We start from the raw sequence: 15,556 nt of genomic DNA on the forward strand, positions 1-15,556 counted from the left end.
CTTTAAAAATATATATTACAACACTACAAAGGGTGTATTGCACCCAGAAGAAAAAGCAGTACACTGAATCCCCATTTCTTTATTTATTTCATTACAAAAACATGTGATTTTATTGAATTACCCATCAAAATGTTGTTCTAGAGGGGGTTAGGTCTTTATTGTAAGGGGAAAATAGCTCATGTAATTCCTTGAGAAGACAAGCATACATTAGACTTATGATGAACATGTCAGTGAAGCCACCATCAAACTTCATCAAAAGGACTTGTAAAAAAAAATCAATGGCTTACTTCCTGATGCACCTTTTGATACATAGCCATAGTAAGACGGCCACAGAGAACGTGGAACGCAGAAAAGAAATATCCATCCCAATTACATTATGAAACCATAAATGATATCCAACCAAGCCAGTTGTGGAAAAAATGTAAATATGAAAAAAAAAGGCCAAACAAAGTTACAGAAAAATGAAGTGCAAGGATGGTTCTTTCCAGTCCTCAGTAAGAGTATTGTGTCAGAGTCTGTCCGGACCCTCTACCAACACCTTGGATTATAACATTTATTATTTTCAAGTTGAAAAAGAAAGGTGAAACTGCATTTCAAATTGTCCATTGGATTCATGGCATAACCTCTGACAGTCTGATGATTGACGATGTGTCAAACGAATCCTTGAAAACCAAAAACTAAGCATCTTTAAATCTTCTTCAATCTTGTCATTTACTTGCAAGTCTGAAAGAGAAGAAAATACATACATTAGAATGTTTGTTGTAAGCTTTAAAATAATCATCTAATTTAAAGCCTTTTAACTGAATGACAAGTCCTGGATACATGTTTAACACATCTGATGTGTTAAACTTCCTCATGCATTTCTTTACAGCATAAAGATGAAGTGTACAGGACTTTCTCAGCAACCGAACATGAACTGCAGAACAATCCGGATGACATAGGTTAATTCTGAGCTCAGCCAATAATGACACCACACATGTTGCATCTGAGAATAATTATGTACAATGGCAGGCAATATGAAGATGAATAAAATGGTGACAGACAGGATGTTAAAGGTCAAATCCATACTGCAATAAAGATAAATAGAGCTCTAGGTTAATAACAATGTGCACCATAGCTTATTTTATTTGTATTTTCCTTTAAACTACTACTAGTTTGATGGTTTTAGCCATCAATTGTCCCATTAACAAATAACCCATATTAGCAAACTCATTTCAAATCTCTCTAGTATAGGCTACTTATCGTAATGAAAGACATCAGCAAAATGTCTGCGATGAGTGATCGGTATGGTTGATGTCGATTATTTTTGGTTTATAGTCCCAGCTGTAAAAGGTGAGCAGATGATTTTGTGGTGGGATGAGCAAGATGCTGGACAGAACACTAGATAGAGAGCGAGTCCTGACTGCACCACACAGCCATGCATTATACAGGGCAATGGGGATGCACTGGGATGCAGTCCATAGAGATGCCCTTACTTCAGCCTGGAAGACTGGCCCTTTGTTATTAGAAAACGGGCCTTTACCGCAGGCTCCTATACTTTGCCAACCTACTACTTTGCTCTGCAGCAATCCTGAAAAAGAGAAATGTAGCAAGGAGTACACAGGAGAGTTAAGGAGACAGGCAGTGACTATAAGAGACCGTGGCTAAAGAAAGAAAAGCAAGTCAGGCAAGCAGAAACAAGTCAAAATTAAATCCACTGACACCACATCAACCAGAAGAATCATTAGACTAGCAAATGGTTGAAAGGACTCGGTTAGAAAATGGCATGAACAAGGTGCAGTAATTCCACAGTAAAATTGGCCAATTAGACTAATGTCTTCAGCCAGTGACACATATCACCTCTGTCTCTATGGCCTTTGGAGAGAAGGTATGAGGGGAATCACCCACACGGTGCAATCTGGCCAGGCCCTCATGGTCCCAGTAGTTATACGCTCTACAGTGGAGTCTCCACTATTCTGCTAGACTGGCACGGCCGGGGGGGGGTCACAGGTGACACACACCAAGGGGGCAGTGCGCCACCATAGGCTCTTACACACCCTCTCAAGGGCCCTGAGTGAATAGTAGTCAGACACATCTCTGACAACCAACAAAGAGGTCCAAAAGCCCCCAGAGTCCCTGTCATATTAAAAGCACCCCCAGAGTCCCTGTCATATTAAAAGCCCCCCCAGAGTCCCTGTCATATTAAAAGCCCCCCCCCAGAGTCCCTGTCATATTAAAAGCCCCCCCCCCCCCCGAGTCCCTGTCATATTAAAAGCCCCCCCCCCAGAGTCCCTGTCATATTAAAAGCCCCCCCCCCCCCCAGAGTCCCTGTCATATTATCCGCAGAGTACGACCCTGCCTCACACAGGAAGCGGCGCAGGTCCTAATCCAGGCACTTGTCATCTCCCGTCTGGATTACTGCAACTCGCTGTTGGCTGGGCTCCCTGCCTGTGCCATTAAACCCCTACAACTCATCCAGAACGCCGCAGCCCGTCTAGTGTTCAACCTTCCCAAGTTCTCTCACGTCACCCCGCTCCTCCGCTCTCTCCACTGGCTTCCAGTTGAAGCTCGCATCCGCTACAAGACCATGGTGCTTGCCTACGGAGCTGTGAGGGGAACGGCACCTCAGTACCTCCAGGCTCTGATCAGGCCCTACACCAAAATAAGGGCACTGCGTTCATCCACCTCTGGCCTGCTCGTCTCCCTACCACTGAGGAAGTACAGTTCCCGCTCAGCCCAGTCAAAACTGTTCGCTGCTCTGGCTCCCCAATGGTGGAACAAACTCCCTCACGACGCCAGGACAGCGGAGTCAATCACCACCTTCCGGAGACACCTGAAACCCCACCTCTTTAAGGAATACTTAGGATAGGATAAAGTAATCCTTCTCACCCCCCTCCCCCTTAAAATATTTAGATGCACTATTGTAAAGTGGCTGTTCCACTGGATGTCATAAGGTGAATGCACCAATTTGTAAGTCGCTCTGGAAAAGAGCGTCTGCTAAATGACTTAAATGTAAATGTAAATATTAAACCCCCCATAGTCCTTGTCATATTAAACCCCCCCCAGAGTCCTTGTCATATTAAAACCCCCCAGAGTCCTTGTCATATTAACCCCCCCCCCCAGAGTCCTTGTCATATTAACCCCCTCCCCTCCCCTCCCCAGAGTCCTTGTCATATTAACCCCCCCTCCCCAGAGTCCTTGTCATATTAACCCCCCCTCCCCCCCCCAGAGTCCTTGTCATATTAAACCCCCCCCCCCCCCCAGAGTCCTTGTCATATTAAAAGTCCCCCCCCAGAGTCCTTGTCATATTAACCCCCCCAGAGTCCTTGTCATATTAAACCCCCCAGAGTCCTTGTCATATTAAACCCCCCCCCCCCCCCCAGAGTCCTTGTCATATTAAACCCCCCCTTGTCAGAGTCCTTGTCATATTAAACCCCCCCCATATTAAACCCCCAGAGTCCTTGTCATATTAAAGAGTCCCCCCCCCAGAGTCCTTGTCATATTAAACCCCCCCCCCAGAGTCCTTGTCATATTAAAACCCCCCCAGAGTCCTTGTCATATTAACCCCCTCCCCCCCCAGAGTCCTTGTCATATTAAACCCCCCCCTTGTCATATTAAACCCCCCCCAGAGTCCTTGTCATATTAACCCCCCCCCCAGAGTCCTTGTCATATTAAAAGTCCCCAGAGTCCTTGTCATATTAACCCCCATATTAAACCCCCTCCCCCCCCCCAGAGTCCTTGTCATATTAACCCCCCCCCCCAGAGTCCTTGTCATATTAAACCCCCCCAGAGTCCTTGTCATATTAAACCCCCCCAGAGTCCTTGTCATATTAAAACCCCCAGAGTCCTTGTCATATTAACCCCCCCAGAGTCCTTGTCATATTAAACCCCCCAGAGTCCTTGTCATATTAAACCCCCCCAGAGTCCCTGTCATATTAAAAGTCCCCCCCCCAGAGTCCTTGTCATATTAACCCCCCCCAGAGTCCTTGTCATATTAAACCCCCCCCCCCCCAGAGTCCTTGTCATATTAACCCCCCTCCCCCAGAGTCCTTGTCATATTAACCCCCCCCCTTGTCATCCCCAGAGTCCTTGTCATATTAACCCCCCCCCAGAGTCCTTGTCATATTAAACCCCCCCAGAGTCCTTGTCATATTAAAAGTCCCCCCAGAGTCCTTGTCATATTAAAACCCCCCCAGAGTCCTTGTCATATTAACCCCCCCCCAGAGTCCTTGTCATATTAAACCCCCCCCAGAGTCCTTGTCATATTAAACCCCCCAGAGTCCTTGTCATATTAAACCCCCCCCCTTGTCATATTAAACCCCCCCAGAGTCCCTGTCATATTAAACCCCCCCCCCAGAGTCCTTGTCATATTAAACCCCCCAGAGTCCTTGTCATATTAAACCCCCCAGAGTCCTTGTCATATTAAACCCCCCTTGTCAGAGTCCTTGTCATATTAAAACCCCCCAGAGTCCTTGTCATATTAACCCCCCCAGAGTCCTTGTCATATTAACCCCCCCTTGTCATATTAAACCCCCCAGAGTCCTTGTCATATTAAACCCCCAGAGTCCTTGTCATATTAACCCCCCCCCCCCCAGAGTCCTTGTCATATTAACCCCCCAGAGTCCTTGTCATATTAACCCCCTCCCCAGAGTCCTTGTCATATTAAACCCCCCCCTTGTCATATTAAAACCCCCCCAGAGTCCTTGTCATATTAAAAACCCCCAGAGTCCTTGTCATATTAAAACCCCCCCCAGAGTCCTTGTCATATTAACCCCCCCCCTTCATATTAACCCCCCCAGAGTCCTTGTCATATTAAAAGTCCCCCCCCCCCCCAGAGTCCCTGTCATATTAAAAGTCCCCCCCCCCCCAGAGTCCTTGTCATATTAAACCCCCCCAGAGTCCTTGTCATATTAAACCCCCCCCCCCCAGAGTCCCTGTCATATTAAAAGTCCCCCCCCCCAGAGTCCTTGTCATATTAAACCCCCCCCCAGAGTCCTTGTCATATTAACCCCCCCCAGAGTCCCCCCCCCCCCAGAGTCCTTGTCATATTAACCCCCTCCCCAGAGTCCTTGTCATATTAACCCCCCTCCCCAGAGTCCTTGTCATATTAAACCCCCCCCCAGAGTCCTTGTCATATCCTTGTCAAAACCCCCCAGAGTCCTTGTCATATTAAAACCCCCAGAGTCCTTGTCATATTAACCCCCCCCAGAGTCCTTGTCATATTAAACCCCCCCAGAGTCCTTGTCATATTAAACCCCCCCAGAGTCCTTGTCATATTAAACCCCCCCCCAGAGTCCCTGTCATATTAAACCCCCCCCCCCCCCCAGAGTCCTTGTCATATTAAACCCCCCCCCAGAGTCCTTGTCATATTAAAACCCCCCAGAGTCCTTGTCATATTAAACCCCCCCAGAGTCCTTGTCATATTAACCCCCCCCCAGAGTCCCTGTCATATTAAAAAACCCCCCCCCCCCCCCCTGTCAGAGTCCTTGTCATATTAACCCCCCCAGAGTCCCTGTCATATTAAAAGTCCCCCCCCCAGAGTCTTTGTCATATTAAACCCCCCCCCAGAGTCCCTGTCATATTAAAAGTCCCCCCCCAGAGTCCTTGTCATATTAAACCCCCCAGAGTCCTTGTCATATTAAAAGTCCCCCCAGAGTCCTTGTCATATTAAAACCCCCCAGAGTCCTTGTCATATTAAACCCCCCAGAGTCCTTGTCATATTAACCCCCCCCCTTGTCATATTAAACCCCCAGAGTCCCTGTCATATTAAAAGTCCCCCCATATTAAAAGTCCCCCAGAGTCCCTGTCATATTAAAAGTCCCCCCCCCAGAGTCCTTGTCATATTAAACCCCCCCCCAGAGTCCTTGTCATATTAACCCCCCTCCCCCAGAGTCCTTGTCATATTAACCCCCTCCCCAGAGTCCTTGTCATATTAAACCCCCCCCCCCAGAGTCCTTGTCATATTAAACCCCCCCCCAGAGTCCTTGTCATATTAAAACCCCCCCCCAGAGTCCTTGTCATATTAACCCCCCCAGAGTCCTTGTCATATTAAACCCCCCCTTGTCAGAGTCCTTGTCATATTAAACCCCCCCCCCAGAGTCCCTGTCATATTAAAAGTCCCCCCAGAGTCCTTGTCATATTAACCCCCCCCAGAGTCCTTGTCATATTAACCCCCCCCCCCCCAGAGAGTCCTTGTCATATTAAACCCCCCCCCAGAGTCCTTGTCATATTAAACCCCCCCAGAGTCCTTGTCATATTAAACCCCCCCCAGAGTCCTTGTCATATTAACCCCCTCCCCAGAGTCCTTGTCATATTACCCCCTCCCCAGAGTCCTTGTCATATTAAACCCCCCCCAGAGTCCTTGTCATATTAAACCCCCCCAGAGTCCTTGTCATATTAACCCCCCCAGAGTCCTTGTCATATTAACCCCCCCCTTGTCATAGAGTCCTTGTCATATTAACCCCCCCCCAGAGTCCTTGTCATATTAACCCCCCCCCCAGAGTCCTTGTCATATTAAACCCCCCCCCAGAGTCCTTGTCATATTAAACCCCCCCCAGAGTCCTTGTCATATTAAACCCCCCCCCCAGAGTCCTTGTCATATTAAACCCCCCCCCAGAGTCCTTGTCATATTAACCCCCCCCCAGAGTCCTTGTCATATTAACCCCCTCCCCCCCCCAGAGTCCTTGTCATATTAAACCCCCCCCCAGAGTCCCCCCAGAGTCCTTGTCATATTAAACCCCCCTCCCCAGAGTCCTTGTCATATTAAACCCCCCCAGAGTCCTTGTCATATTAACCCCCCCAGAGTCCTTGTCATATTAACCCCCCCAGAGTCCTTGTCATATTAACCCCCCCCCAGAGTCCTTGTCATATTAACCCCCCCAGAGTCCTTGTCATATTAACCCCCCCCCCAGAGTCCTTGTCATATTAAACCCCCCCCCCCAGAGTCCTTGTCATATTAAACCCCCCCCAGAGTCCTTGTCATATTAAACCCCCCCCCAGAGTCCTTGTCATATTAACCCCTCCCCAGAGTCCTTGTCATATTAACCCCCTCCCCAGAGTCCTTGTCATATTAACCCCCTCCCAGAGTCCTTGTCATATTAACCCCCCCAGAGTCCTTGTCATATTAACCCCCCCCCAGAGTCCTTGTCATATTAAACCCCCCAGAGTCCTTGTCATATTAAACCCCCCTTGTCATATTAACCCCTCCCCAGAGTCCTTGTCATATTAACCCCCCCAGAGTCCTTGTCATATTAAACCCCCAGAGTCCTTGTCATATTAAACCCCCCCAGAGTCCTTGTCATATTAACACCCCACCCCAGAGTCCTTGTCATATTAACCCCCCCCCAGAGTCCTTGTCATATTAAACCCCCCCCAGAGTCCTTGTCATATTAAACCCCCCCAGAGTCCTTGTCATATTAACCCCCCCCCAGAGTCCTTGTCATATTAACCCCCCCCCCAGAGTCCTTGTCATATTAACCCCCCCCCAGAGTCCTTGTCATATTAAACCCCCCCCAGAGTCCTTGTCATATTAACCCCCAGAGTCCTTGTCATATTAACCCCCCCCCAGAGTCCTTGTCATATTAACCCCCCCAGAGTCCTTGTCATATTAAACCCCCCAGAGTCCTTGTCATATTAAAAAGACATCAAACTTTCTACATGTGTTAGACAGCTCTCTAGAGAGAAACTGACAGTCTGTGTTGCGATCGCTAACAGGAGCCATACCTAACCTCGGGCTCTACAGTGCGACCATTTTACTTGCATATGCGCCGAAATAGTTGGCTGCACAGACTGGCATTTTTTATTTATGAGCACCAGTGTGCCTAGAGAAATGAAGGATTCTAGCTTAAGTACCTGAAACATGTTTAATTGTGCTCCTAAATTTCTTACTGTGCGCCTACATTTTTCTAATTTTCACACGTGCTCCTTGTAAAAAAGGTCAGCGTAGAGCTCTGGCCATACCTCTTCACTGCTTTCTGGGCCAACATGCGGTTTCCAGCCAGGAAGGTAAGACTGCCAATGATAGCCAGGTACTTGAGGGTCTGGAACATGTTGAGGTGAGTCCAATAGACGTACATCAGACCCAGCATGCCTGAAACAACAAGAAGAGTAAAGGTGATCAACTAGGAAAAAGATACACAGCCTTCAAAAAGTTCAGCCCCCTTGACTGTTTACACATTGTTGCGTTACAGCTTGAATAATATAAATGGTTTTAATTAAGATTGTCACAATCCCCCATAATGTGAAAGTGGAAATGTTCGTTGAACATTTTCAAAATGAATAAACAATTAAAAGCTGAAATGTCTTGTGTCATTCATTATTATTATATAGAGGAAGGAAACTGCTCAGGGATTTCACCATGTGGCCAATGGTGATTTTAAAACCGTTAGAGTTTAATGGTTGTGATATGAGAAAACTGAGGGTGGAACAACACTGCAGTTACTCCACAATACTAACCTAAATGACAAAGTGAAGAGAAGGAAGCATGTACAGATTAGAACATATTCCAAAAACATGCATCCTGTTCGCAACAAGGCACTTAAGTAATACTGTAAAGAAAATTGGGCAAAGAAATACATTTTTTTGTCCTGAATACAATGAGTTATGGTTTTGGGCAAATCCAACACAAAACATCCCTGAGTACCACTCTTAAAATTTTAAAGCATGGTGGTAACTGCACCATGTTATGGGTATACTTGTCATTGGCAAGGACTAAGGATCCTAGAGGAAAATGTTATTTCCAACAGACACTGGGAGACGAATTCACCTCTCAGCAGGACAATAATGTAAAACACAAGGCAAAATCTACACTGGAGTTGCTTACCAAGACAACATTGAACTTTCCCAAGTGAATAGTTAGTTTTGACTTAAAATTAGAGCAAGATATGAAAATGGCTTCCTAGCAACGATCAAAAACCAACTTGACAGAGCTTGAAGAAGTTTTTTTAATAATAAAAAAGGGCAAATATTGTACAATCCAGGTGTGTAAATTGCTTAAGAGACTTACACAAAAAGACTCTCAGCTGTAATCACTGCCAAATGCGTTTCAAACATGTATTGTCTCTGGGAGTGAATACTTATCTAATCAAGATATATTTGCGCTCTATTATTCATTAAAAAAGTATCTAATTTTTCCTTTCACATTGCGGATTCATTTTTGTAGATCGTTGACCAAAAATGTCAATTTAATCAATTTGAATCCCACCTTGTAACAACAAAATGTGGAAAAAGTTAAGGGGTGTAAATACTTTTAGGCACTGTATCCGTGGAGTGACAATGCCAGTAGTTTCCATTGTAACCCTAGACTCAGAACTACATCATTGCTCAGTACTCACATGCGTGGCCCACATGGAAGAGCACAGAGCTGGGGGAGAGGCTGAAGTTTGAGATGTTGGCCCCGAGTTTGAACCACTGAAAAGAGAGGGAGAGAGACGAATAAACTATACCACAACAGTACAAAAACCACAACAGTACAAAGGGTCTGAAAATAGATTGTCCAGGTAGCACACAATGCAGTGATCAAAGCCTTACACAGCAAGGACAATGTCGTCACTCAAAACTGTAAATGTCATAGAAAATACATTTTATGTCATACAGCATTGCTATTGCAATTTCAAATTAAAATCAGTGTTTACATTTACATTTAAGTCATTTAGCAGACGCTCTTATCCAGAGCGACTTACAAATTTTCAGTTAAATCAAAAACCTAGGCTCATTCAGGATGTACCAAGGCTTTATTCTAAGCCTGGGTAAATACAAAACATTCAGACTGAATAGAGGCAGATTTGAACCCTTTCTAAAAGGTTACCATTGAACAATTCCAAACATAGAGAAGTAAAGCGAGCCTCACCAGAATAAGCAGCAGGAGGAACGGAGAGAGGACGAGGGCTGTGAAGGTGTTAGACACCACCGTGGGTGGCTTCTTCTCAGGCTCCCGGAACAAGTGCTACAGAGGAGGAGAACATCATTCAAGTCCAGTTATTTATCCATTTATTATACAACGGGTGGGTCTAATCCTGAATGCTGATTGGTTAAAACTGCATAGCAGCCAGTGTCTATTCCACAAGTTACCACCAGCTAAATCTATGAAGTTAAAATGCCTATTTACTCTGTTCCATTTGACTACGCAATTGCCCAGCCAAGCAATTTATAAACTTGATCTCCACTGTAAAAAGCATCTAAACATTATCTCACATTTCTTTTAGACTAACATTTAGCTTTCAAAAACCAAGCTTTGTATAAACCTTGCCGTCTGTCTCTCCGACATTTCCAACATTGTTTCAATATTCAAAATCGATCTCCAGCTGTCCCATAGTAATGAATGTGTCGGGAGTCGGGATGAGAGACAGGAAGACAGCTTTTCTCAGCCAGTCAATCATGAATCAGCATCATTTTTATGGAGATATACACAAAGAAATGTCAATTGCAAAAAGATCAAACTAAACAATGTGCAGCTAGTTTGCAGTCATTCCAGTTTCAGTTCAAAGTTATTGTGTTAGCTGTGTTGTTGACTAGCTCCTCTAAACAATTGTCCTGATGAGTGAGCACATTTTCTATGCGCGCCTCATTAGCTCATTTTTATGGATGTGTCCAGATAAATGTCACTAGAAACAGCTTAAACAAATGCGGCTACTCTGTTATTCTGTTTTTTTGACGTGACTAAGTTAGCCCTGGTTTGCTAGCTAGCAAGTAATGGATAATTACATTGCCAGCCAGTGTGGAAATAGAACATTTAGAACAAACAACTGGCTTGCGTCCATAGATACAGAAGGACTGGGTCGCGTCTCTAGCAACCGAACCGATAGAACAAATGACCAGCCGGCTTGGGTAGCAACCCTAGATTTGTGTTGGGACTAAATCTTGTGGAGGGATAAAATATTATGAATAAATTCATCAAAATAATGTTAATGAAAATATGTCAATCAGTATTTTAATATGTTGTATCAAAGTGATAATGCCCTCGAAGCCGGTGTTTGGAGTATATATATATTATTGGCACAGTTTGCCAATATATCAAAACACCAGCTTCTCGGGCATTATCACTTAACTAGTTTATCTATCAGCGACTATGCACCCGAGTTAGATTTATCTCATCTTCATTAGTCATTTCAAGCTATGACTAGTAGGCTCAAGAGTAGCGAAACAAAATGTTACATAACTCATCACAATGTTCAATTATATGCAAGTGTTGGGCTTGTTGTTAACCTGAATATCTGGTTTGGGCATGTAAAGGGTCTTGGACTGGATGGCTGCTGGGGCCTCCTCATCAAGGAACTTCAGGACAACATCAGCCACGTTCCACAGAATGGGGTTCTCCAAGGTGGCATCTCCCACGATGAGGTGGAGGACATAGGTCCCAGACATGGAGTCAAACTCAGACTTCCTCTCTGCTGTGTCCAGCTCAAACTTATAAAGGTTCTTACTGTCCGGCTCAGCAACAAACACAACCTCCTGGCCAGTTTTCTGATTGTGAAACCTCACAAAGGTCTGTAAAGAAAAACAAAATACCCTCAAGAGGTGTAGCACAATGCAATGTTGACAGAATGAGAGCATGAACATAAAACTGTTAACACAGAAAAAGCTAAATACCTGGTGGGGAGTGAGCTCTACTCCAGTGTTGGCATCCACTAACTGGAAATTCATGGCAAAGTTCTGATGGCTGTCTGCAGTAAAGGAGCCCTTGGCCTTGAAGGGATAGTCCACCCTGAAAATGACATACCCATAGCCACACAAAATACATCTAAAGTAAGGACAACCTCTGTGTTATGGGTCTCACAAGGGCAGTATTAAAATGCCTTCATATACATGGTTGGGCTCTCTGACCTGGATGTCTTGGTGCCGATGCTCTGGTCCTTATCCACTACAGACAGGTCCATATTAGTGACGGCTACCTCAGTGGACACCTTCACTTTCAGCTGAAGGCAGGTGGAGAGCGAGAGAAATTAAGGAATAAAATGGAACTCATATGAAGAAATTCGAATGAAGCGGAGTGATTGTCACATGTATGGTGAGTCAGAGAAAGCTAAAGTAAATGCTAGAGGTTAATAGTATTCATACCTGGTCAAGTAACATAAAAAGTTATGTACGCTAATGGAAAAGGCTACTTTGTAGGAATAACCTTCCTTGGCAAGCACAATGAACTGCTAACCTTCTGACCTATCCCAAAGAGGCAACTCTGACTTAACTTCCAACAACATTTAGACTAATTGATGGTTCTCAAAATAACAGACCTTCTTTACTTGGCATTGTGTGTACCATGCCCCCATTTAAGAAAATACTAAACTACCAAATACTATATAGAAGATTATGTTACATCTATGTGGGTACCAAATGATTCCCAATAAATTTCTCTTGAATAAAAGACGAGCTCACCTCAACCTGATTGGCAACCAATCGGCTGTCCCCGGTGACAGCCACAGTAAACTGGTAATATCCACTGGCTGGCTGGCTAGCCATGAAGTTAAGTTCAAAAATGCCACTGTAAATCAGTTGGAAATAATGATTAAACACTACAGCGCTGACATACAAATAACATGCATGAACAGCAGAGATATTTACTTGACTGCAACACTTTAATTAAAGCTTGAATTCTATAACACTCAATATTAATCTACACAAAATTATTGCCCAGACAAATTCAAAATCGGTCTGTCTATCATACTTACTTTCTGAGGGAGAAAGGTGCCTGGCTGAGTACAACACTCTTAGAGGCAACAGCTTGTGCAGATTCCACCAGCAGATTGGCTGAGGCAAGAGGATTGGAAAGGATGTCTGTCACCAGAAGCTGTGGGTAAAGACAAGGAGGCAGATAAAGGGTCAGTGAAAAGAAAATGGGGTGGAGACCATTACCCAGTGGTGGACAGGCAAGGGCACTGAACAAGGTCCACTAGGGTTCATGTCAACAAGGTTAGGGCTCAAGTAAGAAACACTATTCATGTGACATCCTTCAAACGTGTTTCCAATTGATGACACCTAAATCATAAACGTAAAAAATGTCACTGGATGATAAACACTGGAGTAGTAGAGGAGAGCATACATGCAGGATTGGCTGGCTGTGGGAGACTGTTGCAGGCCCCTGGGTACTGACGATGACTGGCACGTGGAAGCGGTTGCTGGAGAGAGCTGCAGCAGCACAGGCTACACTGAACGCCTCAGACCGGGAATCCCAGGACTTCTTACTGAACACAGAGTTCACCAGCTGGATCACCTGGTCCTGTGGGGATAAAAGCTCACATTTATAGTAATCTGATAAGATAGCTGGGGTTTCAACTTTTATTGTCACGTGCACAAGTACACTGAAAAACCTTTCTTACTTGCTCTTTCCCAACAATGCAGTAATCGATATCAGTAGTACTATTTGTTATGTAAAAGTCAAGTAGAACAAAAAAAGACACGAGAAATATAAAATAAACATGAGAAAGTATGCAAGATACTCTGGAGTTCCATTCCAGAGATCTAATACAGAACACATGATCGGGAAAAAGTCACACCGCCTCATGCAACCTGCATCCCTTCTACCACCCACATAAATGGTGACAGCAGGTTACCTCTTTCAGAGGAGGCTCAGTGTCCGCATGGTCTGACAGTGTGTAGGCTGCTGCCACAAAGAGGGCGGTCGCCTCAAGTCCCTCCTCAAACTGGAGGTACACTCCACCCAAATCATCCAATCGTGCTGCCAGATCCTTACGAAGGAGAGAAAGGTTCAAATACAACATCTCTGCTTGAGAAACCAGTTTACATGTGGGAAATTTGCAACTTTGCAAAGTAATTCATCTGACAAAACCTGTAGCACAGCACCACCTAGTGAACTTGTGAAACTCACCTCAATCTCCTCCAGGATTCCTCCAAGCTCAGCCTGCTGGGAGAGACGGGTGGCAGTCTGGAGTGCAGTAGTGATCCTGTACAGAGAGAAGAAAAAAAACAGTCACTTTACTATGACAAAACAGTGTCAAGTCCAATGCGTTATCTGTTCAAAAGCGAAGTTTGTTAGAAAGGACAAAGTAACAATGAAGTTCAAAAACCCAAATGATCAAAGAAACGATTCAGCAGCAAGTCTGTTCTATCTGCCAGGCCAGCGGGTATTACTCACGCCAAGACGTTGTCCTCCTTGGCAATACGGGCGACGAGGGCAGCGACGACTTCCTGTGAAGCCAGAGGAAGCCCCAGGGAACTGAGGGCGCTGACAGCTCTGAAGATCTGTGTTACTGTAGAGTCCTCGCTGACTGCTGCCAGAAGGATGTCACGGGTCTCGTTGGATACTGGCATCTAAATAAGTCATTCATAAAGAGGGAGAACACAGAGCTAAGCAAGGACATCACTGGCAGAGCATCCAAAACCACCATCATAAATGTTGTCTTAATTCCATGCAAGCCACCATTTATGTTACTGGAAGAGCAAATAACCTGCTTTTTTGTCATACATAAGTAAGGTCTCTATAGGACTACTTACTTCACAGTCTGAGATGGCCTGACTGGCCTCAGCAGCGAAGAAGAGGGAGTCGACACTCATGGGGTCCAATTGGGCCTTCAGAAACTGACAGGCATCCTGCAAAATAAAAAATACAAGGATTTAATAAGGCAACAAGCTGTACAGTAAAACACATAGGTAAACATTGTGGTGATTATAGAAGTGAATAGCCTAAGGTAACTAAACATGCCATAGGCTACACGTTTTGGATACAACAGTCAAGCCTCTTTCCTTCAATAATTAGAAGCTCATTTTCTTACATTTTCATCAGCAACTGAGGCTCCAAGCTTGCTCAAACCAACGATGGAGTAGTATGCTGATGCCAGGTCTGTGAAGGGTTGGCTCAGGAGGCCTTTAAGTCTCTCCACGTCTGACAGGGAGAGGTGATGGGATGGGGTCAGAGCCTGAGCCCCGAGAGCCACGGTGAGAAGGACCAAGCAGAACACACCTGTGGGGACACATGCATGATGGTTACAGCCAGGTCAGTAGGAGGGGGAAGATTTCAACTATTTGACTTCCCATTTTAGAAGTGTAGACTTGTTTGTAGTCTTGATCATGCAACCATTGCACAGTAACCGATGCAGAACACTCCCATTTCTTAACTAGAGGAACCAGCTAGAAAGCTAGCTAACGTGAGCGATAGATTTTACACAACGTTGTGGAAAACTAACGTTGGGAATCATAATACAGACAGCGTACACTTGTATACAATCCAATTCATGGTAATAATGTACATGCAAGGTACATGTATAGCAATATCTAGTTATCTACGAGTCTACGACATCCTAGCTAACGTTAGCTTCCACATTGGTCCTGTCACTCCAGCCTGGAGTCCAGGCGTTACATACTTGCACGCACCATTTGTAGACTTTGGCAATATCAAAATCAGCGCTAGACTATATTACTACATATGCGTAGCAACCAGTAATAAGAAGTTTACTTAGATCGTATTTAGAAGAAAAAAAACGCTTTATACTTACGAGGCTGGGCCATGTCCACTCCAATGATGTATAGATAGATCATTGGCTCACTCTTGTCGTCTAATGTATCGTCACCTAAGAGCCGCAATTGTTTCCGGGTTCCAAGCCTTGGAGACTACAATTTCAAAGATATG

General features: G+C 44.8%; 1 protein-coding gene across 1 annotated transcript; it reads right to left on the reverse strand.

Annotated features, from left to right (window-relative positions):
* Window positions 1–66: 66 nt before the first annotated feature.
* LOC124002994 (dolichyl-diphosphooligosaccharide--protein glycosyltransferase subunit 2-like) lies at window positions 67–15,556 on the reverse strand. Its single transcript, XM_046310884.1, has 16 exons — window positions 15,423–15,556; window positions 14,703–14,890; window positions 14,425–14,520; window positions 14,066–14,241; window positions 13,799–13,874; window positions 13,524–13,658; window positions 13,013–13,189; window positions 12,642–12,760; window positions 12,349–12,454; window positions 11,800–11,891; window positions 11,566–11,680; window positions 11,182–11,463; window positions 9,827–9,922; window positions 9,312–9,387; window positions 7,939–8,068; window positions 67–723 (listed from the first exon to the last, which is right to left on the reverse strand). The coding sequence occupies exons 1-16, from the start codon at window positions 15,463–15,465 to the stop codon at window positions 708–710; spliced, it is 1,923 nt and encodes a 640-aa protein (XP_046166840.1). The 5' UTR covers window positions 15,466–15,556; the 3' UTR covers window positions 67–707.

The sequence above is a fragment of the Oncorhynchus gorbuscha genome, linkage group LG18, assembly GCF_021184085.1.
Source record: "Oncorhynchus gorbuscha isolate QuinsamMale2020 ecotype Even-year linkage group LG18, OgorEven_v1.0, whole genome shotgun sequence".
NCBI lineage: Eukaryota > Metazoa > Chordata > Actinopteri > Salmoniformes > Salmonidae > Oncorhynchus > Oncorhynchus gorbuscha.

Excerpts from the sequence above, each read along its gene's own strand:
- LOC124002994 (XM_046310884.1), bottom strand. The coding sequence starts at position 15,465 with ATGATCTATCTATACATCATTGGAGTGGACATGGCCCAGCCTC. Across the intron at positions 14,242-14,424 it reads AGGCCATCTCAGACTGTGAA|ATGCCAGTATCCAACGAGAC; the intron begins GTAAGTAGTCCT and ends TGACTTATTTAG. Across the intron at positions 13,190-13,523 it reads CTGAGCCTCCTCTGAAAGAG|GACCAGGTGATCCAGCTGGT; the intron begins GTAACCTGCTGT and ends TTATCCCCACAG.